This window comes from Fusarium poae, chromosome 3 (assembly GCF_019609905.1).
Source record: "Fusarium poae strain DAOMC 252244 chromosome 3, whole genome shotgun sequence".
NCBI lineage: Eukaryota > Fungi > Ascomycota > Sordariomycetes > Hypocreales > Nectriaceae > Fusarium > Fusarium poae.
This window is the reverse complement of record NC_058401.1, coordinates 4,980,354-5,002,499: the sequence shown is the minus strand read 5'-3', so window position 1 is coordinate 5,002,499 and position 22,146 is coordinate 4,980,354. Positions and strand designations below refer to the sequence as shown.

Genomic DNA, 22,146 nt, shown 5'->3' with positions numbered 1-22,146 from the left:
CGCATTGAGCGATATCGCAACGTGAAACTCCAAGAAACCCTCCGACCCTGCAGGAACCAAGAACCGGACATTTCTTGCTAGTCTCAGCCTTGTCGTATGACATCGGACGATTCAGTATTGCGTTTTCTAATTATTTTCTCATCAAAGAATAAATCACAAGTTGTATTTATGAACCTAGCTCGTGACTATCTACTCAATTTCCAACCGGAGGGCATCGTACTGAACGTAGACAGAAGTGGGAAGCACAGCAGACTCATAGTTGGTCGCGTTGTAAGGCAAGCTCAGAACCATCTCATTCTCACCCTTCTTCAACAATTTGGCATCAAACTCAAACTTGTGAGCAAGGTTGTAGCAGCTCACAGAGGAGCGCACAGCACAAGAGCTACTCTGGTGGTATCTTTCACAACTTGCGTTAGTATACCCTAATCCTCGGTGACGGTAAAGCTCAACTTACGGAATGACCCATGGCTCGATATCCTTGCCATTGACGTTGACAGTATACTTGAGGTTCGAGTGAGGCTCAGAAGCATTGTAAACGTCAGTGTTTCCTGCAGCAGTCTTTGCACCTGCAAGCTGAACTGTGAACGTAGCTCGCTTCTTGTGCTTAAACTGCGATTCTTTCAAGTCAAACGCAAGTGTCCAGTTGTTAATGTCGCCATTGCCAACATACTGCTCTGGACGAGGGTAATTTCCCTTTCCGCCAAAAACACTCCAGTGAACATAGTTAAGATCTTTGCCAACATCGCTTTCGCCGACCTTGAAGTTAACACCGTCGGGGAAATCTTTGACATAGTCCCAGTTGGCCCAGTAAATGCGGTACTGTTCTGGCTGCAACGGCTTGGACGTGTCAGGTTCGAAACCATGGCGGTATTCCCCAGAAGTCTTGTCAGGAGTACCAATCCGCCAAATTTCCTTGCCGGCAGACTCTTCTCTCCAGCGGACGTTCTTCTTCTCAGTCTTGCCAGCATTGACCTTGATCTTATCCTGGGTATATTGTCCAAAGATGTTATCAGCGTAAACAGTGAGACGATACGTCCCAGATTTGACACGAGGAATAGTTGCCCGGCCACTCTCATCAAGATTAGCCCAGTACTGGTAGGTATCAGTATCGAACACATTATCCTGGAAGTCGACACCGCTCTGTGCGAGAACAGCAATGGCGTTCTTGGCCCCCTTGGGAAGATCAACCTTGATCTCAAACTTTCCACGGCCTTTGGTAGGGACGTAGTTCGGGACGTGTTTGGCGATGGAATCATAGAAATCGGCGTTCCACTCCGGATCGGCGTACTGGGCAGCGTCGGCCTGAGCTTCGAGAATGTCGGTCGTGCCAGGGAACTTGTTAAAATGGAAGTATTGCTTCGGTACGTTAGCGTGAATATCGTCATTGGCACTTTGGGATCACTTACAGGGCCAAAAGTGCGGTCAAACCCGTTGGTGATATTGGGCTATGAAGATTAGCACACAGTTTTCTGAGCAGGTGTAGTGCGGTACATACTGTCTGGTCTCCATGGTGGTTGGAGCTGATGTAGTTGTACAGAATACCGTCGACGACCAAATCAGAATGCAGAGGACCTCCAAAATAAGTGTCTTTGGTGTTCATGACAAGCCAAGCGCCATAGGCATCTCCGTCCTCCGTCTTGGAGCCATCTGCGAACCTTTCATCTGTTAGTCCGTTCCCAACACCAAAAGCCAGAAAACTCACAATCCATAAGCATCAATATCACGCCAATTATCCTGAAAGGTATACTTGGTGAAGTAGTCCGCCTCCTGCTTGACATAAGGATCGTTGGGTGTGTTTCCCATGTACCATGTCGCATCTTGCACTACAACCTGCTTATCCTTAGCTTCTTTGCCAGGCAGAGGCGCGTAATGCTTCGTGTTGGTCAGGAGATGAGTCCACATGTCGTTGTTTGGACGGAAGAGAGTTCGAAGTTCTTGAAGGTTGCGAAGGAACGGCTGCTCCTCGTTATGGTAAGCGACTCGACTAAACGTGTGCAGACCAGTCTCGCCATCTCTCAAAAACCAGTACTGCTCCAAGACCTGCCCCGTCTCGGTGTACGTGTCAGACATGACAATACCGCCATAGTCCTTGCCTTTTGCATCCTTTCCCTTGAAAAGCTTGTACTTGGGCGTCACGGAGCCTGGAGTCCAGAATCCCTTTGGTGTACAGTAGCAATCTAGATAGGGACCGATTCCAGTAGAACCAGATGGACTGCCGAGCAGGTTTGTTCCGTCCAGCGTGAGCTTCACGATAGCGCCTCCCTTCTTCTGGACAGCTGCGTAGAAGCGGTCATTGGAAATGACCAGCTGAGTATCTGTCTCTGTCGCATTGAGAGCTGCGGCCACTAGTTGGGGTGCATGGAGCAAGGAGACGAGGAAAGCCGTGGAAAGTTTGCGGAACTTCATGTCAACGACAAGAGTGTGCAAGTAGTAGAGTTCTCGAAGCTATCGCTTGACAATTTCGTCAGTCAATGCGACTTCATGTCGTCTCTATAGCTGCAGCAGGCCTCCTCATGACCCCACGACAGGCCCCCAATTACCCCTGTGGGGGACGAAGCTACCATGAGAAGGTAGTTAAGGGTAGCTTGGCCAAGACAATGATATTTCCCCATGGGGACGCTGTCGATCGTCTCTTTTCAGGCTAAGACCCGAACTCTAGCAAATGATTCGAGGGAAATTGCAGCGCTGGCTTTCGGATCTCGGGTCAAAGATCAGCGAGTGTCAGGGGAACCAAACTTCGGGGACAAATGGCTTCTTGAACCTGGTCAACAACACAATGCGTACTTCTCTAGAAATAATGATTTATTGTCTGTACCCTGCAAAACAGACCCAAATCGGTCAGTCTTCCGAAATGCGGAGGGAGGAGAGAACACAAGATTATACGTATTAGCGATGGATATTGGTCAAAGCACAAATGTTTGGTCGCGTTCATGGAGTTGAGTAAAATTAATGGGCGAAGCACATCCCTCTTGTGCTTCATGTAGTGGTATTGTGAAAATGCCTTTCATCCAAAAAAAAAGTTGCGGATTGACGCCTGACTGAGTCTAACTGTACAACAGCACACACCTTTCTGTACAATTTGCTAATTATTCTTCATCGTCGTCAGGGTCAACTCTTGGCCGCTTGGACTGCCTGCTATCGTCGTCTTGCAAGCCATAACCACGCTTAGATGAGTTCTGGTCCACCTCTGACAAGAACTTGTCTACATTAAAAGGATCTCCAGCATCCTTCTCGAACTGAACTGGACCTTCGCGTGCCTGTTGAAAAAGTGTTAGTGAATGGGTAGATGGGAATCTGGAAAATGAAGAGCTTACCTCTGCATCTGCGGCACCCTTAAATGTTCCCTTTCCAAGAGCCTCGCCAAATCGGCTGCTCTTCTGAATCTTAGCCATCTCTCGCTCACCTGCCTCTGCGTCGTCATCATCGTCTACATTTACTCGTGGTCGGTAAATGCTGTTCATGGCGTCTTGTGCAGCAAACAGGGGCTTGTCGTATAGGTTGTCCTCGTTAATGCCGCTATCAAATCCACTTGTTTGGTTGAATAATCGCGAGTCGTACATTGTCTCCTTTGATTGTGTAGGCTTGGCCACGCCCAGAGCAACCTTTTCCGAAATATCTCGGCCTTGTTCACGGGCCATGACCTGAGCTCGTCGCTCAGCGCCCATACGGTTCTGCCGTAGCTTTCGCTCCTCATCTCTTTGCTTCTCCTGACGAGCTTTGACACGCTCTCTGACTTCCTCATCTTCGCTGTCAGAGCGATCCGACTCAGAATAACTGTAACTTCGCGATCGTGACCTCGAGTCCCTAGAATCCCTAGAATCGTGGGAGCCGCGGGAATCCCTACGCCCGCGGCCAGCGGCAGACCGCTCCGCACGAGCCTTCTGGGCCAACTCTCGAAGGTTGTCTTCCTTCTGTGCCTTTTCCTTCTCTGCTAGACGCTGTTGCATCATAGCACGTTGTTGAACCTCTTCACGAGCGTGACGCTCAGCCATCTTGACAGCTTCAGCAAACTGAGCATGTTTATCACTAATGGCCAAATCCTGTAATCCACGTCCATCTGCAGCCAAACGCTTGTCCAATGGCACTGTAAAACCCTTGGGATTCTTCCAGTTTGAAACTGGGGGTGGAATCCTCCACATCTCATTGTCTTCGGCTGTGAGTTTTCGGGGCGGTGAGTGCATGACTGGCGGAGGCGGCGATGGTGGTCCTCGAGGAATCTTCTTGTGCTTGAATTTCGGGGGTTCCAGGGGATCACGCTGTCGCTCAACAATTTTTATGATACGGTCTTGCTTCTTGGAGTTGTCGCCCATCTGGTTCGCTGGCGTATATCGAACGAAAGTGGGATCTTTTCGCTGTCCAATATTGACATTCTTCGGTTTCTGAGCCGCCACCGCACCACTGACAAGGGCAGCCAGTGCGTTCTTCGTCCTCTCTGTTGTTGCCTCGACAGACTCCTTGTCGGGCCGCGAAAGGTCGATCTCGCCCGCATCAGCGCGTTGTCGAAGAGGAATCAGGTCTTTGAAGGATGTATGAATAATTCGGTTCTCGGTATGGCCTTGTCGCGCGATGGCATCGTATTTAACCTTGCCTTCGGAATCAACCTGAATCGCCAGCGCGTTGCTGGAGTTGGCGCCTTTCTTTCCCATCTCTAAGGGGTATTGAGCGATTGGGATCTCTGGAAAAGCACCTCCATCTCCAAAGTCTTCTTGCGATCGTGGTCGCCATCCTGCGCGCTGGCCGTATGCTGGAGGGCCAGATCGTTTGAGGACGACCTGCGTCTCGTCAAGCTGGCCAGGGCCAACGATTCGAACACCGCGTTGCTGGGCTCGAGCAGGAGCCTCTTCCTCCTCGCCCGTGTATTTGGGCTTGGGCAGCGCAGACTGTAGTGACCCAGCAATCGACGTCATTTTTATGTGGTTGTGTAGATGATGATGTTGGAGTTGCTCAGGTCGCGAGGCTTCGAGGTTTATTAGAATTTCAAAAGGCGACGTTCCAGAAGGGGCTTAGCGCAGGATATCTGGAGTAACCAGCAATGCCAAGATTTGACAGCAAGCAACTTAAACATTTCCCCTACTTAAATACTCGATCAACGTTGCTAGCTAGAGTTTATCATCATAAGGAAAATAATTATTGCATTATATATATACAACTATTCCAAGTTTGCAATAAACTACTCCTCTGATCAATAAGCCTTATATGATTTAAAAAGGAAGCGCAAGCATAAGCTATCAATGCTACGCTGGGCAGTATAAAAGTACCTACATATTGCTTGCATCTTGATACGTTTCTCATGTCTATTTGAGAAAGTTTGTTCCAGCTACTAAAGAACGATCAAGTATATATACAACTACTTGGGTCGTTGCTTAGGTATTTATCTTTTTAGCTGGTGTTTTTGTTAGGTAAGAAAGAAGAGAGTGTCTATTATTCTTATATTTTTATAGTTTATTCTGGTATAAAGTTCACTTTATTAAATCTTATTGGAAAGTATAGCCTTAGCCTATAATACTATTTTTCTACGAAAAGTCTACTGTTTTAGAGCATCTCATTAGGTTCTTCATGACATAATTAAAAGTCTTATGCTGCATGATATATCCAACTACGGCTGCAAAATCCTCGGGTTTTTACTTCACCATTCATTGCGACTAGACCTTAGCAATTATTTTCAATGCTCGATTGCACGTCATAGGGGAATGCCAACAACAGATTGCTGATAAGCCTCTCTTGAACAATACCAGAGCGTATTAAGGACTTACTTGTGATATTCATTGGTGCTGCAGACTTACACTAACCCGGCCTAACACACTTGTCAGTAGGTAAAAGTTTACTCAAGTCCATAAAGTGCAAAGAACTGCTCAATAAAGCAAAATGTCGAACGCATCATGACAGCTTTCATTTCGGTATCTCAAACATTTACGTCAAAACCAAATGCAAGGCTTCCCAGCCAAGCCAAGCCAAGCGCTTTGCTTCCATTGATTATACATATCACTTCCAATATCCGTCTCCTTTTTATTCCCGCGCCTCATAACATCCGTGTCCAGCATTGCATATGATGAAGCGATTTCTTTATACGTAACCTTTGCGCGCACCCTGTTTGTATAGTTTAGTCGCGTTTCTTGAATTTGACACATGACGAGACTTACCTGGAAAAAGAATCGAACAACAAACACCTGCAGAGCACCCATGCAGATGATAAGACCGATCTGAATCATACTAAAGTTGATAATTCGGCCCTCAGTGCTGTTGACAGTGGCAAAGTTTCGGTTCTCGCGGGTTCGGAAGTACTTTTGGTTTCGGGAGATGGTGGAGAGTTGGCCGGAGACCTTGAAGATGGACTCCTCAAGGGCTGATGTCTGTTCGGGGGTTGTACCCTGCTTGGAGGGGAGTTGGGCGCGGGATTCGTTCTCGACAGCAATCTCGAAGTCGACGTACTTCTCGGCAAAAGTACTCATCTCGTTGTCGAAGCAGAAGGAGTAATCGCCGACAACGTTGGCGGAGAAGACAAAGTCACCCTGTCGCTCCTTTTGACCATCCATAATAATCTTGCCATTGGGACCCTCAACAACGTAGTCGACATCAAAAGAACCACCAGATTGAACCTAGAGTATGTGTTTAGCTCGAAATTGGGTAGACATGATATCATCCGAGGAGGCTCACAGCAAAGTAGAATGCGATCTTCTCGCCCTGCTTTTTCGTAGTGGTATGGAAGCAGGCCTTCTCGTGAGCGTCGAGCTTGTAGGTCAAAGCGGTAGCAGCGACATTGGTGGCGAGGCAGGCGAAAAGCCCGGCGACAAGTGTTGGTAGTCTCATTGTTGCGGCGATGTGTGAGAGGTTGTCGCGTGCTGCTGCTGTTTAGGACAAGCTGTCGCTAAAGTGGACATGTGCTGTAAGTAAACCGAACGGGCCACGATTGAGCTTCCAGAGTCGGCACGGAATTTTGCTGGTACCGACCCCCTGGAAGACCAAGACCGAGACCCCTCCTGAGCTCCCTTTTTGGAACCATCAGCCATTTGGTGCTTTGCGCCACAGAGACGCCACATCTCGGTAGATCCAATAAGTTTCCTCTTTGAGCCAATACGCGTCAAGGTTGGATTACCAGATTATCGTGGATCATGACCTCACTCCCCTGTCAGTCCTTTCATCAAAGAGTTCCAAATAAAACGCTGCTAATCTTTCTTCTCATAAATAAACAACATCATTTCTCATGTCGCGTTAAAAACTCACATGGCATGAAGCTTCAGCTCATCTAGTTCTTGACTTTCCTTAACCCTTTAACCAACTTAGGGGCCAATTGCCTTACACGGACCGTTTCATCCGCGCTATCGCGCAGCACAGCACAGCACCTCCTTTTGTTTTTCTTTCACATCACGGCATCATCATCAATATGGCAGCTCAGACAAAAGCTGCAAAGCTATCCTCATTTGCATTGAGGATAAGCGCTCTAGTATTCTTCAGACTTGTGTGTGCTTCTTTTTTGTTCATATGACATTGGATCATGCTAACCATAACCACAGTTCCCTGTAAGAGTGCAAGAACATTACGATAATCCACAGTTTGATTAACCCCATCAACAGGCACACTTTGGCCTAGTCGCCTTTTCTCTCTTTGCTATCTATGTCCCGTCTTATGTTGCGAGCTACTTCACCAAGCCAAAGGTTGGCGTCCTCCAAGATGAGATTGATGTTACTGTAAAGGAGTCCATCACAGCTGAAACCCCTCTATTAACCGAGGACGGCGTCGCCGTTGTGCCTGAGCCCGAGATCGTTACTGACGTAGTAGACGTCAAGGAGAAGGTCGTTATCGGTGAAAAGGTTCCCAGCATCATCAATATCCTCTTGTCTGGAGCTCCCAGCGCCGCGCGTCCAATTGCGAGTTTTCTGACCTTCCTCATAAACGCTCTTCTCATCGGCTTGACTGCTGATGCTCTATATCGGGCTCGATGGTACTACCCATCTGACGGCCTATCTTTTGTTCGACTCGGCTATGTATCGCCATCTGAGGCGAGGTTCGTCATTCGTGAGCCTGACCAGCTTCAAATGCCCGTCATATTTGAGTATCACGTTAAGGATGACGAATCGACTTACGACCCCAAGATATGGCTCACTGCAGGCTTTATCACCTCCACTGACAACACCACCGACTTCACCACGACTATGACGGTGCCTCTGGACCCCGCAAAGCAGATGACATATGCATGGAGGACTTCTAACAACCACACAGGCGAGTTTCGCTCCGCTCCCAAGGCAGGAGAGATGCCTGACAACAAGGACGGCCTCTTCACTTTCCTCTCTACCTCTTGTATTCTTCCCCGATTCCCTTACAACCCACTGGATCATGCTTTGGCCATTCCTGGCTTGAGGAATCTTGCCAACCTGTTGCCTACGTTGGATGCCCAATTCATGTTGTTTCTTGGTGACTTTATTTACGTCGATGTTCCTGAGCGATTCGGAAAGACCGCAGAAGAGTATCGTATGCAATATCGACAGATTTATGCTTCACCCGACTGGGCCCCTGTTGCTCAGAACCTCAGCTGGATCCACGTTCTCGATGATCACGAGATCTCAAATGATTGGTCTTCCAACACAACTGGCATCTACAGCGCTGCCGTGGACCCTTGGCACCTTTACCAAGCCAATGTCAACCCTCCAATTCCTGAAGCAGCAGGCCGTCTGAATCTCAGACGCAATGCCACTTGGTATGAATTCACTCAGGGTCCAGCTAGCTTTTTCATGATGGACACTCGCAGCTACCGCTCCAGCAACAACGCGCCATTCAACGCTACAGACAAGACCATGCTGGGCAAAGAGCAATTGGCTGACCTATTGGCCTGGCTCGCCCGCCCTGTGCCCAAGGGTGTACGATGGAAGTTTATTGCTTCTTCTGTTCCCTTCACCAAGAACTGGCCCGTCAATGTCAAGGACACCTGGGGTGGCTTCCTAGTTGAGAGAAAGCAAATCCTTGAGGCTATGTGGGACTCTGGTGCACAAGGAACTAGCGTCGTTATTCTCTCTGGCGATCGTCATGAGTTTGCTGCAACCAGGTTCCCGCCTCCTGTTGACTCGCGATGGCCACAGTCCGCTACTGCTCACGAATTCTCTACCAGCCCCCTCAACCAGTTTGCTTTCCCTTTCCCCACATACAAGCAGACAGATGATGAGGATGTCATGATGAGGTATGTCCATAGCCCCTTTTCATTCAACGAACGCGATTGGCTAACAACATTGAAGTTATATTCCCGGAGGCCAGTCTAAGTTTGGTTCTTTCTCGATTGACAAGCTTGAGGACAACAGGAGTTCGCTCTACTACACCCTCTACGTTGACGGTGAGGAGACATGGAAGGCGACTATTCAGGCTCCGGATTCACCTGAGGTTGTTGTTGAGGAGGTTGTTCGACCCTCGTTCTGGGATAAGATTAAGTTCTTCTAGGTGAAGGTTGAATCTACTTGTGGGGGGGACAATTTGGCTATTTACATATGGAATCTTGTATCACTGTTTAATATATTATACGCACTATCGACTCAAAACCATCTTCATTACATTACTCATTCGACTACTCTTAAATTTCCCAGTACTGACGATGCCACATCTGTTGTACTTATTTCATGAGTTGCTACGGCCCCACCGTGGCCGGCCCCACCGTGAGCCATCCCGAAGCTTAACTCACCGCCCAGACCCACACTCTCCAGTCGCCAGAAAATTTCCCCGGCAAAATTCTCAAAAGTTTGAACGACCAGTCCAGATCCGCTACGCTTCCCATTGAAAAGCATTGCACATCCCAGTTACATCAACACAATAAATCCACACAATGGCCGGACTTGTAAACAAGAAAAAGAGAAAGCCTGATGGCCGCTTGCAACGACCCACCAAGAAGCAAAAGAGAAAGCAACTCCGAGATTACAACAGTGATTCTGAATCTGAGGAGGCGCAAGAATTTGATGCTGTCAATCTGCTCGATTCCGACGACGATATTCACAATGTCCAGGTCGACAACGTCGGTGCTTCCGATAATGAAGCTTCTAGCTCCGATGAAGAGAGACCTGCCCTGAAGAAGCCTCTCAAGAAGACAAAAACAAACGCGAAGGCGCAAAAGCCCAAGGATGACGAGCCGGAAGCCGAGTCTGAGGAGGAGGAGGAGGAAGAGGATGACGATGACGAGGGATCAGAAGACGACGACGATGAAGATGTGGATGGCGCAAACTCCGACAAGCGCAAGAAGTCAAAGCGAAACGATCCCAATGCTTTCGCCACGTCGCTCTCAAAGATTCTTTCCACCAAACTATCAACATCCAAGCGGTCAGATCCCGTCCTTGCCCGAAGTGCTGCAGCCCACGAAGCTTCCAAGGCAGCCGTCGACAATGCACTGGAATCCAAGGCGCGAAAACAGCTCCGCGAGCAGAAGAGGCGAGCATTCGAGAAGGGCCGAGTAAAGGATGTCCTTGTCGCATCCACAAATGACACTACTGGAGAGCTGGAGGTATCTACATCTGAAATCATGGAGACTGAGAGGAGGCTACGTAAGGTCGCGCAGCGTGGTGTTGTCAAGCTTTTCAACGCTGTTCGCGCTGCGCAGGTTAAGGCTGTTGAGGCGGAGAAGGGCACAAGAAAGGAGGGTGTTATTGGTATGAAGAAGCGAGAGGAAAAGGTCAACGAGATGAGTAAAAAGGGATTCTTGGAGTTGATCGCCTCTGGAGGCGGCGGATTGAAAAAGGGTGGGCTCGAAGAAGCGTAATAACATTCCTGTGTTCTTTCTTTGTTTCTTTTCAAGAGGAGTAGTAGAATCATCAGGCCGTGCTCTCCCGGCCGTGCAACTAAAGTCGCAACAAAGATACCCTGTATGATGCACCTGATCCCCGTCATCGCTTGGTTCTATTTCCTCCTAAAAGTACAGTACGTAGTCTTACAAGTGCAGGTCATCTCGTCTCATATATCAAAACATAGCATATGTCTCATGCCGTAATTTTCTTAGTTGAAATCGCTCGCTTGCAGGTTCCTCGTCATGGAGGGCAGCTTCACCACCAAACCATCCATCTCCTTGGTCATCTTCACTTGGCAGCCCAGTCGACTTGTCTCGGTAAGTCCGAATGCCAAATCCAACATATCATTCTCGTCATCCTCAGGCTCAGGCATCTTGTCGAAGTATTCGTCATCAGCAACGATAACATGGCATGTTGAGCAGGCGCAAGATCCTCCGCATGCGCCCTCCATCTCTAGGTCGTTGGCTTGGGCGATGTCGAGAAGGTTATCTCCCTCTGAAACAGCGAACTTGTTTTCTGTGCCGTCCTTCTCAATAAAAGTAACATAAAGTCTAAATTATGTCAATCAAGTGTAACTGGAGTTTGAAGTTTCCATTGGTACATACTCCTCACCCGGCTTTGGAGGGTCGATATGTCCGTGTTGTCTTTGCGTTGACGTAGTAAAAGCTCTTTGGGAAACGGGAGAAAATCGGACAGCTCGCGGAATTGCAACGGATTGGCTTCGAGAAGCCTGCGACAGAACATTTTGGCTAAAGCGCATGGGTTGTGTTGTTCGGCATGCTGTAGCTGGGAGCTTGGCCAAGCAAGTCGCAAAAGATCGTGACGCCGACATGATTCCGGGAATATCGGGGGATCGACCGAAGATGTAAGTCGAGAATTAATGAGAATAATTAAAAATATATGAAGGTTACCGGGTAATTCCAAAACCGTTAGTTCTCTGGTCGAGATAGAGAAGCTTGGGAAGGCTCTGAGTGCGCCAATTTTTTGTCAATGGACGCTTATAGCCCCGTCTCGTCCTCTCACGTTCAAGATGATATTAAGCAGCCCGAAAAAAAGTGAGTAGTTTCGGATAGTCAAGGGCGAGAGCGGCGCTTTCGGCCGGGAAATTCATTGACCGTAATCCGAAGGCGAAGGCTAACTCCGGGTGCCCGATGGTGGGGTTGGTGGGTCTCACTGGTGTTGAGTGGAGGTATTGATGATCATTTTCTCTGGTGCCCGCCCAAGCCATTAAGCTCACTCAATGCACTGCGTTTCTCTGTAACTATTTCTTTTATAGACAAATGTCGGCGTGTTGCTCGAGTCAACCATGTCGACTCACAGAGAAGGTGTCAATCCTCTGAGGCCGTACTATATTCCTCCCTCAATTGGAGAGCCCGCTGAGACAGTCACCAAGTCAAGCCCTAGCCCGAACCCATTCCCAGATGGACGACATGTGACTGCCGCTGGTGAACGATATGCCTCCAAAGCACGCGATATCCTCTCCGACCTCGAATACAATGATTACCTAGGCGATACCTCGCCGTCCATGGTCCAGAATGCGAAGAGCCTTATCGACGAGCTGCTATGGAAATACAGCTCAGTTCTTATGGCCCAGCCATTCGAGGTAGCAAAGACCTTGTTGCAGGTTCGGAATCAGGATGAAAATGCTATATTTGGACTTCCCGTGGAGCCAGAGACCCCTAAGAAGCCGGTCACTCCACCTAGAAGCTCCATGTATGATGTGAGTGTGTTTCTAGCTCTCCGTGAGTTACACCGCTAAATCATGACGACGTAGTTTAGAGACTCGGACTCTGAGGGCGAAGAGCCTAGTTACTTCTCATCAAACATCCCTTCAACTCCTCATGAATCCCCATGGGGTTCAAGCTCTCGACGAGATCCGTCGCCCGTGAAGAAACCAGCCATCCCAGAACACTATCTTCAACTCCGACGCCCAGATTCGATTCTCGAGGTCATCGGTCAGCTATGGTCGAAAGAGGGTGCTTGGGGAGTGTGGAAGGGTTCAAACGCCACATTCCTGTACACAGTGTTGCAGTCGTTGCTGGAGAACTGGGGTCGAAGCTTCCTCAGTGCAATTTTTAATGTCCCAGACATGGGTGTTAGAGAAGACATTGATCGCATGATCGATATTGCTTCGCCCTACCCTTGGGCATCTCTTTTTGTTTCTGCTGCTGCTGCTGTGGCCACAGGACTTGTCCTATCACCATTGGACTTGGTCCGAACTAGGTATGATTCCTGAACACCTGTCAAATGAACATAAAACTAACCATGACTAGACTTATTGTCACCCCGAGCTCAAACGGCCAGCGCAGGACGCTAGCTACTCTCAGAAGCCTCCCCTCCTACCTCTGCTCCTCAATGTTGGTAGTCCCAACCGTTCTCAACTCCTTGATCCATCCTCTTATAACGCTCTCCACACCTCTTGTGCTCCGAACTCAGTTCATGATCGATAGCCAGGTCTCGCCCATGGCTTTCTCCATCTCCAAATTCATCGCTTCATCGTCTGCTATTCTTCTCAAGTTGCCCATTGAGACCGTACTTCGACGTGGACAGGTCTCGCTTCTGTCAAGCCAGGAATACGTGCAGGCACTCAGTCCCGGACAACCGTTCACCACTATTATCCCTCCCGGACGTTATGAAGGCACTTTCGGTACCATGTTCCACATTGTGAACGAAGAGGGAACCCATGAGGCTCCCGCTACGGCACATGGAGCAAAGAAGGGCAAGGCAAAGAGTAAGGGTGTTGCCGCAACAGTCTACAAGGGTCAAGGCCGTGAGGGACTGTGGAGAGGCTGGAAGGTCAACTGGTGGGGTCTTGTTGGTCTCTGGACTGCGAGTGTGGTAGGCCATGGTGGAGAGGGCGAGTTTTAAGATGGCCCAGTCATCAGTATTGAGGCGGCATGTACTGAGGTGCATTTTCCTGGCACGGCGTTGCGGTTGGGATGTATCTCTCACCTACGAGCTTGACGAAGAGACGGTATGATATCCACCTCCATCTTTCTGAAAATGAAACGGTGAAAAAACGAAAAAGGAGGTTGTTTTCTTAGTAGTTCAGAATCTTTATCTCCAGACGACATATCGCAACTCTGAATATCCAACAATCATATATAAACATTGATCCAGCTATCAAGTTTGCCCAGGACAACTAAGTGTGTTACTTTTCTGAACTTGAAACCAGCGGTCCTATTCATTCAGTTTGTAAGCACTCGGTACCCGGGTCGTGCATTCGCCCGTCTCAGCTTTGGAGTGGCGTGCGGCTCGCTGCATTTCAACGCACCAGTCCTTCCAATGAATATGCACAGTCGGAACAGCTCATGTTGAAACAACGGCTGCAAGCCTCCATCACGTTTGTCCCGTTTGTATGCAGGCGGGGGCGGTATCCTATTCGTCCAAGTGTATAATTGACGCCTTGAAGTCAGCCCTGTCCCTGGTGCAAGCATTCATTTTGAAGCGTTCTTTACTCACTACCTATTTACCAATCCCTGGCTCTCAGGTGCTCCATATGTGGCTGTTTCTTGGCATGAAGAGTTTCTTGTCAGAGCGCGTTGTACAGACCAGAGGATGGAAGTTGACAACCGAGCGAGAGACCAATGATGATGTAGCCGATACATCCTTCGGGTGTTGATTCGTCTGGAGACAGGATAACTACATCGGAGGAAAATGTATGTACGATTAACCAAGGTTGAGTTATCGCGCGTGTGGGGGAATTGCAGAATGACTGAGGACTACGATGCTGAAGATCAGACAAGACTCTATCAAGCAGTGTCCTGGCGGGTATAAAAGCTCGTAATCGCCCTCTGAATGAAATGGATTAGAAGAAGCAGAACATTTCCTTCATACATTTTTAAATACACTCTTTGTTCGTGTCACACTCATTGACTTGATCCAACTCCTGTCCTTATCTCCACCATGACGTTTCTATACACCAGCTCTATCAAATCCTCATTCTGGCTCACTCTTCTCGTCACTGCCACTAGTGTTTCTGCTCATGGCCATGTTGACGAGATCATCGTCAATGGTGTATCCTACCAAGGCTATGGAAGCACCGACTTTCCATACATGCAAGACCCTCCTGTTGTTGCTGGCTGGACCATTGAGCAAGCAGACAACGGCTTCGTTTCACCTGACAAGTACAATGACCCAGACATCATCTGTCACCGAGATGCAACTCCAGCCAAGGGACATATCGAACTTGCTGCTGGTGACACTCTCACTCTCCGATGGTCAGGCTGGCCTGACAACCATAATGGCCCTGTCTTGAACTACCTCGCCAACTGCAAAGGCCCTTGTGAGCGAGTCGACAAGACCGAGCTTGAATTCTTCAAGATTGATGGTTTGGGCCTTCTCGAACAGGGCACGCCTGGCACGTACGCAGACAGTGTACTCAAGGACAATGGAGACCGGTGGAATGTCCGCATTCCAGAGAATATTGCTCCTGGAAACTATGTTCTTCGCCATGAGATCATTGCTCTGCACAATGCTCTGGACAAAGGTGGCGCACAGAACTACCCACAATGCTTCAACTTGAAGATCACTGGCGATGGATCTGACTCCCCTTCCGGCTATCTCGGTACTGAGCTTTACGATGCCGAGGATCCTGGTATTCTTGTCAATGTCTACTCTAGCTCTGTTGACTATGAAGTTCCTGGTCCTACCATTTGTGAAGGGGGCGTTTCGTCTGTTGAGCAGAAGCCATCCGAAGCTACCACAACTGCAAAGTGTACTACGAGGTACTAGGGAATTTCTCCACGGATTGTATCGGGTGTCTATTTCATTGGGTATCATGACTCCATGATGATTATCTGGCGTTGCTCTGGCCCATGGTATTTGTTTCTGGTCAAGACACTTTGTTTCTATTTTACTTAGTTGGCTCAGTTTTGCCGCAATGACAATGAGTAAATGTTTGCAAATTTGTTTTTATTTTGAATGCCAGCCTGGTTCCATTTGGTATCTACATTATTGTGGTATCTAACAAGAAGTTGGAAATACACAACTGCACTTGATATCAATATCAATTTACGTTGTCCTACCACCACCTTGAACAGTATCAGTATATAATCTGGTATGTCAAAAGCATAGCTTATCGGGAGAAAAATAGTGACAACGAATCAGTTGAATAATAAAGTGACAAATTATCTTTCCACCAGGAATATATAGGGTAAGCTTCTCGACTCCAGGATTAGATGAAGAAGTGGAGCACGTGACTTGGCGTTTTACCGTCACGTCGGACAAAGGACTCCAGATTTCAATCAAACGGCCTTCATTTATGTCAACTTAGAAAGCGTTTGTGGAAGTTTGGGCCTTTTAGTCTTGAGCCTAATTGCAAGTTGCAAAGACGTGTGCGCTATGCGCTGATTACAACAACCAGCTACAGCGCCCTTCTGACGCGCCCTACTCAATCTCCTTTTCAAATCCATTGCGCCGAACTGCATATCTGCTATCATGACCGCACCAGGTGTTGAGGATTCTGCCATGGAAGTCGATAAACCGCCTGCACCCGCGCCGCGAAAACTCAAAGCCTCCGATCTTCCTCTACCTTCGGCGACAAGAGCGGCGATAGAATCCCTCGCGCATAGCTTCAAGAAGGAGGGCGCCTACGATTCTATTCGAAAACAAGTCTGGGACAAATTTGAAGCTAGCGTACGCGACAACGAAGATGATTAGGCATTCTATTACTGACATGTATTCAGGATTACGAAGCTCAAGTCACAAAATCAATTCTTGAAGTCGCCGAGCAGGAAATCGAACGCAATCCGCAGCAACTCCTCACGCTCGATCGTCGAAAGGCTGCAGCCCTCATCGATGGCGCTTTAGAAAGATCTGGAGTCTACCAGAAGGCAGAAGATGTCATCAGCCAATTGATTGATGTTGATGCTATAGAAGAGCGCATCCGCGAAACACGCCGGGCAGATGTTGGCGAAGAAGCAGCAGAGGCGGAAAAAGCTCGAGGCGCGAAAACAGACGAGGAGTATGCTGCTGAAACCGAGGCCCGAAGGACAGAGCGTGAGCGCGTACGGGAAGAACTACGACAGAAAGAAGCAGCAATTGAAGAAGAGAAGAGACGAATTTTGAAGGAGGAACGAAAAAAGGAGGAGCGAGAACGTGAGAAAGCCGAGCTCAAACGTCAGGAAGAAAGAGATGAGCGTCGCAGAAAGCGCGAACAGGAACGTGAAGAACGTGAGAGACTGCGAGATATCGAAAGGGAGAAGCGGCACAAAGAGCGTGACAGGGACCGCGACAGGGACCGAAGCCGGAACACACGAGACCGGGATAGAGGCCACGACCGAGACCGAGACCGAGATCGTCATCGTGATGATGACCGACACAGGGATGATCGGCAGAAGGAGAAGTTGGCTGTTTCTGCAGAGTTGAAAGAGAAGCTCTCCAAAGAGGAACATGAGCGCCTGGAACAAGAGGCTCTGGCCGACTTACTTCGCGAAAGTTCCAAGCCATCTCAAAAGCAAGAGATGGAGGTTGATGCGGCTTTGGCACCGCCTCCACGGAAGACAGGGCCTGTTTCAGCCATCAACCCCATTCGGCGAGAACGCTCATCCATCACCGAGGGCCGCAAAACCAGCGATGCAGGGCTCAAGGTCGAACGTGGCGGTTCCGAAACCCCCTCCCGTGCAAAGAAGCCTGCAGTGGACGAAGCTAAACCAGGGCGAAGTGCTTCCCAAGTTGTGGACCATGACGGAGATCGCGACAGAGAACGTGATCGTCTACGTGAGCGCGATAACCGTCGTGAGCGTCGCTCAAATTCTCCACGCAGAGGCCAGAGTGGTTCGCGCGTTCGAGACAGACGTGATCGGAGCCGCTCTCGAACCAGACACGATAGAGCCCGCTCACGGACTCTCAGAGATGATCGCACTGCTAGAAGCCGCTCTCGTCCTAAGTATGATCACTATGAGCGAAGCAGATCTCGGAGACGCGAACGCAGTCGATCTCGACCTAGGGTAGCTGATCGGCGTGAGAGAAGCAGGTCCAGAGCTAGAACAGACAGACGAGATCGAAGCCGAGAAAGGAGAGATCGCTCGCGTTCGCGGCTGCGCACTGATAGGCGGGATAGAACCCGCTCCCGCACTCGACGTGACCCAAGTCGTTCCCGCGACGTTCGACTTGGTGGAGCTGATCACTATGACCCCCGAGAAAGAGATCGGGATAGAGATCGTCCTCGAGAACGCGAGAGAAACGAGAGATCTCCCCCACGACGACGAAGTCGGGAGAGGGCTCGTGATGACCGTGATCAGGAGAAGTTACGCGAGAGAGAACGCGACAAGGCTCCCGAGAAGGAACGTGAAAAGGAAAAGGAAAAGGAGAAACCATCCGACCGACGAAGCCCTTCACGATCACTAGCTCCCGCCTCTGCCACGCGACCCAGTTCTAGCAAGGCACAGGATGAACTTGAAGAGTGGAAGCAGGAAGAGGTCAAGAAGCGAGAAAAGGAGGCCAAGGCATATCTGGCGGCTCAAAAGGACGCTAGAAACAAGGGCCTACCGATCCCAGGACTCGACGACAAAAAGAGTAGCGGCGACATATCTCCAGACTTGCGACGCCGCCGAGTCACCGACGACATTGATAGATATATGCCTGGAGGTCGTGAAGAGCGCAGGACGAGCCGCACTAGGAGTCGTAGCCGCCAGCGTGACGCGACCAAGGATCGAGACCGTGAAAGGGACAGGGGAGATAGAGATAGGGACCGTGATAAGCTGAGAGGTGGGGATAGCTACCGCGAGCGAGATCGGGACAGAGATCGAGACCGCAGAGACAGAGACAGGGATCGAGATCGATCTCGTGAACGTGAGCGGGATAGAGATCGTCGTGATCGCGACAGAGGCCGTGATAGGGATCGGGAGAGAGAAAGGTCCAGAGATAGGAGAAACAGACGAGATCGGAGTTTGTCTCCCAGGCGAGAGCGACGGGACACTAGCAGGAGTCGTCGCTAATGCTGGAGCGGCCGACCATTTATTTATTCAGGTTAATATTTCGAAAGTAATATTCAATTGGGGACGCCGATGCTTGCAGTCGATTCTGCGGAGAGCCTAGAAATTCACTGAGATACCCTTACACCCGATCTAACAAATATTAGTTTCTTTTCACTTCTCGCCGAATAAAATATAATTCAGTATTTAAACGTTTGATCATTAACACAAGTCTATAGAGGTATCCCAGAAAAATTCATCAAGACATTAATGGCCGAACCACGATGTTGTCGCCCGCGCAACTGGGGTGCCAGAGAATCCGTGGTAATGCCACAATGCTCCGGCAATGATCATGGTGATGAAACCCAGGCAACCGACCATAATCGCCTTGCGCAATGCCGGAGACATTTCGCCTTCACGGTTGAGTGTACCTGTACCCCAAGCAACTAGCCCATCCCAGGTGTTGAGTAGCTGCTCGTAACCCACTGAATACAAAACAAGACCCATGAGGGCAATTGAGTATCCGAGTGTTTGGAGAAGAGTGATGTGGGTGCTCCAAATAATGACGGACGCTGCCACGAGGAGAATGCTCTTCAGAATACCACTGAGAGTCATGACAAGTCCTGAAGTCTTACCAATCTGAGCAGTAGTTAGCATATGATGGATGCCGAACTTGTGGTCGAGACTTACAAGGAAGACACTGATGACATTTAGGATGAATGCAAGACATGCGTTGGCGAAGAGCATGCCATAGCCTGCAGTGGCTGCATCTTCCCACTTAAATCGAGGACCTTCACTGAAGCAGACCACAACCAGGTTCATGAGGGTGCAGACAGGTGCGTAGTAGTAGAGACCGACAAGAGGATCCATACGGAGACCCTCGGCACTGAGCATGACTTGAATCATGACAACGCGCACAGCTTCGGCAACGGTACCACACATCTGAAAGATGAAACCCCACATAGAAAATTCGATTTCTCCGAAGCTGGCAATGGCAACACCGACCACGATAATCATGACATTGGCAAAGGTCTTGCCGTCAGGTTGAGCAACCCCCCAGGCCCATGAAGCGATGAGTGTGCAGACAGGGCCGGTGGCTTTGAGTATCTGGATGAAAGAGACCGACAGATAGAGGTAGACGATGTTGGAAAACACGAGCGATGCCGAGTAGAGGACGCCGATAGGGAGGATCGTCCGCACGTAAAGTCGTCGAGACAAAGGAAGGGCATGGCGAGAATCGAGAAGAGAAGTTGTCCGAGCGAGAAGTTGTGTGGCTATCGTTGCAAAGAGGAGGTGCCATGTGGTGAGAATGATGGCTAATAGTTTGTTAATTTCATGTACAGACTGGTGCTTCTTGATAATACTCACGATATCCTGCGAGGACTTGTTAGCATTCTCATTCGCATGGGACAAAGGTGATAAATAGCAGAGGACTTACGAAATCCAGCAGTGTCAATGAGCCACTTGTTGAAGAGAATAGTTGCGTTGGAAAAGAAGATCCATGTCCTGTAGAAGAATGATGTTAGATATTCATTGAATCATGTCTAAAAGCCGCCAATTCGAGTCCACGTACACAATATAGACAGAAGCGTGTATCCTTGAACCAGTTCCTTGAGTAGGAGCCTTCTCTATGAAACCACTGTCGATCCCTTCGAATCGAGGTGAGGCCCCGTTGGCCTCTAAATCCCTTGAACCCGTCATCGTTTTGGTTGTCTCAGATTGGGAATATCGTCACTTCGAGTCTTCGACGAGGAGTAAGAACAATCAAGAGGTGGCTTGCTGAATGTTGCGCATGTATTTAGAGACACAACAAGGGCGCGTTGCTAGTTCTAAGCCACCTAGGTCTAGACTCAACTCTCGTCTGCGAAGTGACGTATTCTGAGGGAGAGTTAACAGGCCGAATGGGAAAGAGGAATATCGAGGTAGTCGGAGAAGAGGGCGTAAAAGAATTTAAAAAGAATGAAGAAGAGGTTGGATACTAAGAAAATCCGATGATGAGGAAGAGTTGAATGTCTCACAAGCCCGTTGGAACGGAATGGGAAAGTGGGTGGTCAGGCTGCTTCCTTCCACTGGATCGGTTGCGGAAGCGGTAGCAAGTTGTAAGTGAGTTGCGCCTGCGTCAATAATGTCTTATGAAAACGGGAAGCTTGATGTGAGTGGTTCCTGCGTTTAGACTTATTTCTGTTGGCTTGTTTACTGGACTTGACCAGTGCACTTGTTTATCGTGGATCTGAGACACAAAGAAAGGCAAGCAAACATAACACTTGATCAATCCTCCAACTCACATGGGGAATGGGCACTGTAGAGTTCTTATTAACAAACACAAACTCCACAAACCCGGATCCACGCACGTCTCACTTCTCGTCATGGTCGAGCTCAGCCTCGGAAAGGACCTTGTCCTGTCCTAAACCAACCAACATCGGCTCGACTTTGCCGATCACAGACATAAACTGCCCATGACCCAACACCAGAGCCAACGTCCCACGAGTCAAGCCCTGTCATTATCGGATCAAAGAGGCCGAGTTTCACAAAAACAAAACCACAAACGACCGCGCGCATCTTATCATCCGTACCTGCCAAGTCCCAAAATGACAATCTGCAGTGTAGCAACCGAGCAAATCTAACGAATTTGATTGGGGGAAAAGTATGGCTAAATGTTTGGAGCAAGGGATTGCTTGGTCCAAGTCTTAGAGGCCGTTGTACTTGTTTCTACTCCGTACGGAAATGTGCACCTAGGTTTCGTCAGATCAGAAGCGAAACTTTTCAAAAAGAGAACAGGTGCAGGCTCGCAGGGCAGTCGTTGTCCCACAAGGCAACAACAACTGAAGGCCATGGCGATCAGCAACTGGGGGGTCTAGCCAGGCCAGGGATGCCAGGAACCTTGACCCGGGAGTTTCTACTTACGGATTGTCCAATTAGTATTGTTTGGCGACGTAACTAAGCATAGTTTTTAGGAAGCTTGGCATTGCACAGTGGATTTCTTAATACGAGAAGACCTATGATATGTGGTCAGAGTGGTCTAGAATCTGTCTGTATTAACCACCCAACCCCATGTCTGTTGCTACCGGGCCAAGATGAGGTCAAGAAGTACTTACATGATTCACATGGCAGCTGTCAAATCCTTTCCCATTTGCATTTGATCGGTCTTGACCGAGGAACAACATCATAGCTGTCGATTAGCAGGACCTGTAGTTGAAAGGGGTCCAGTTTAGTTCAGGCACTAGCAGTTGTATACGAGCCCTGATATTAAATTCCTTTCTTTTGTACTGCATAGTAGAGATTGGGATTGCCATTCATTAGAGGTTTAGTCTGAGGAATTATGCCAAGTTCATCTACATATCAATGATTCAACACCTCCCTTTGGCGATTGCCCCTTGGCCAACAAATATATCTACGACAATCTCATCTTGACAATGCAACCCCCTTGACGGTAATCCAGAAACCTACCATGACTTAGACGCCTATGCGTTTTCCCCTGG

General features: G+C 49.0%; 9 protein-coding genes across 9 annotated transcripts; 4 read left to right on the top strand and 5 right to left on the bottom strand.

Moving 5' to 3' along the window:
- Positions 1–189: 189 nt before the first annotated feature.
- Positions 190–2,406, bottom strand: FPOAC1_009091 (uncharacterized protein; the record flags this gene model as incomplete). Its single annotated transcript, XM_044853521.1, has 5 exons — positions 190–397; positions 455–1,356; positions 1,407–1,445; positions 1,496–1,655; positions 1,703–2,406. 5 exons carry the CDS (start codon positions 2,404–2,406, stop codon positions 190–192), a joined length of 2,013 nt encoding a protein of 670 aa, XP_044706191.1.
- Positions 2,407–3,086: 680 nt separating this feature from the next.
- PRP45 (mRNA splicing protein) lies at positions 3,087–4,907 on the bottom strand (the record flags this gene model as incomplete). Its single annotated transcript, XM_044853520.1, has 2 exons — positions 3,087–3,257; positions 3,315–4,907. 2 exons carry the CDS (start codon positions 4,905–4,907, stop codon positions 3,087–3,089), a joined length of 1,764 nt encoding a protein of 587 aa, XP_044706190.1.
- A 1,156-nt stretch (positions 4,908–6,063) lies between these two features.
- Positions 6,064–6,807, bottom strand: FPOAC1_009089 (uncharacterized protein; the record flags this gene model as incomplete). The annotated part of the gene is made up of 3 exons (XM_044853519.1): positions 6,064–6,087; positions 6,141–6,596; positions 6,655–6,807. 3 exons carry the CDS (start codon positions 6,805–6,807, stop codon positions 6,064–6,066), a joined length of 633 nt encoding a protein of 210 aa, XP_044706189.1.
- A 574-nt stretch (positions 6,808–7,381) lies between these two features.
- Positions 7,382–9,423, top strand: FPOAC1_009088 (uncharacterized protein; the record flags this gene model as incomplete). The annotated part of the gene is made up of 4 exons (XM_044853518.1): positions 7,382–7,456; positions 7,512–7,517; positions 7,572–9,169; positions 9,225–9,423. 4 exons carry the CDS (start codon positions 7,382–7,384, stop codon positions 9,421–9,423), a joined length of 1,878 nt encoding a protein of 625 aa, XP_044706188.1.
- A 379-nt stretch (positions 9,424–9,802) lies between these two features.
- On the top strand, positions 9,803–10,726 carry FPOAC1_009087 (uncharacterized protein; the record flags this gene model as incomplete). Its single annotated transcript, XM_044853517.1, has 1 exon — positions 9,803–10,726. One exon carries the CDS (start codon positions 9,803–9,805, stop codon positions 10,724–10,726), a length of 924 nt encoding a protein of 307 aa, XP_044706187.1.
- A 233-nt stretch (positions 10,727–10,959) lies between these two features.
- Positions 10,960–11,583, bottom strand: FPOAC1_009086 (uncharacterized protein; the record flags this gene model as incomplete). Its single annotated transcript, XM_044853516.1, has 2 exons — positions 10,960–11,302; positions 11,357–11,583. The coding sequence occupies 2 exons, from the start codon at positions 11,581–11,583 to the stop codon at positions 10,960–10,962; spliced, it is 570 nt and encodes a 189-aa protein (XP_044706186.1).
- A 158-nt stretch (positions 11,584–11,741) lies between these two features.
- On the top strand, positions 11,742–13,619 carry FPOAC1_009085 (uncharacterized protein; the record flags this gene model as incomplete). Its single annotated transcript, XM_044853515.1, has 4 exons — positions 11,742–11,806; positions 12,072–12,471; positions 12,526–12,974; positions 13,025–13,619. 4 exons carry the CDS (start codon positions 11,742–11,744, stop codon positions 13,617–13,619), a joined length of 1,509 nt encoding a protein of 502 aa, XP_044706185.1.
- A 1,038-nt stretch (positions 13,620–14,657) lies between these two features.
- FPOAC1_009084 (uncharacterized protein) lies at positions 14,658–18,691 on the top strand (the record flags this gene model as incomplete). Its single annotated transcript, XM_044853514.1, has 5 exons — positions 14,658–15,396; positions 16,204–16,388; positions 16,439–17,549; positions 17,605–17,701; positions 17,749–18,691. 5 exons carry the CDS (start codon positions 14,658–14,660, stop codon positions 18,689–18,691), a joined length of 3,075 nt encoding a protein of 1,024 aa, XP_044706184.1.
- Positions 18,692–18,934: 243 nt separating this feature from the next.
- FPOAC1_009083 (uncharacterized protein) lies at positions 18,935–20,368 on the bottom strand (the record flags this gene model as incomplete). The annotated part of the gene is made up of 5 exons (XM_044853513.1): positions 18,935–19,306; positions 19,358–19,983; positions 20,036–20,041; positions 20,106–20,173; positions 20,241–20,368. 5 exons carry the CDS (start codon positions 20,366–20,368, stop codon positions 18,935–18,937), a joined length of 1,200 nt encoding a protein of 399 aa, XP_044706183.1.
- Positions 20,369–22,146: the final 1,778 nt, after the last annotated feature.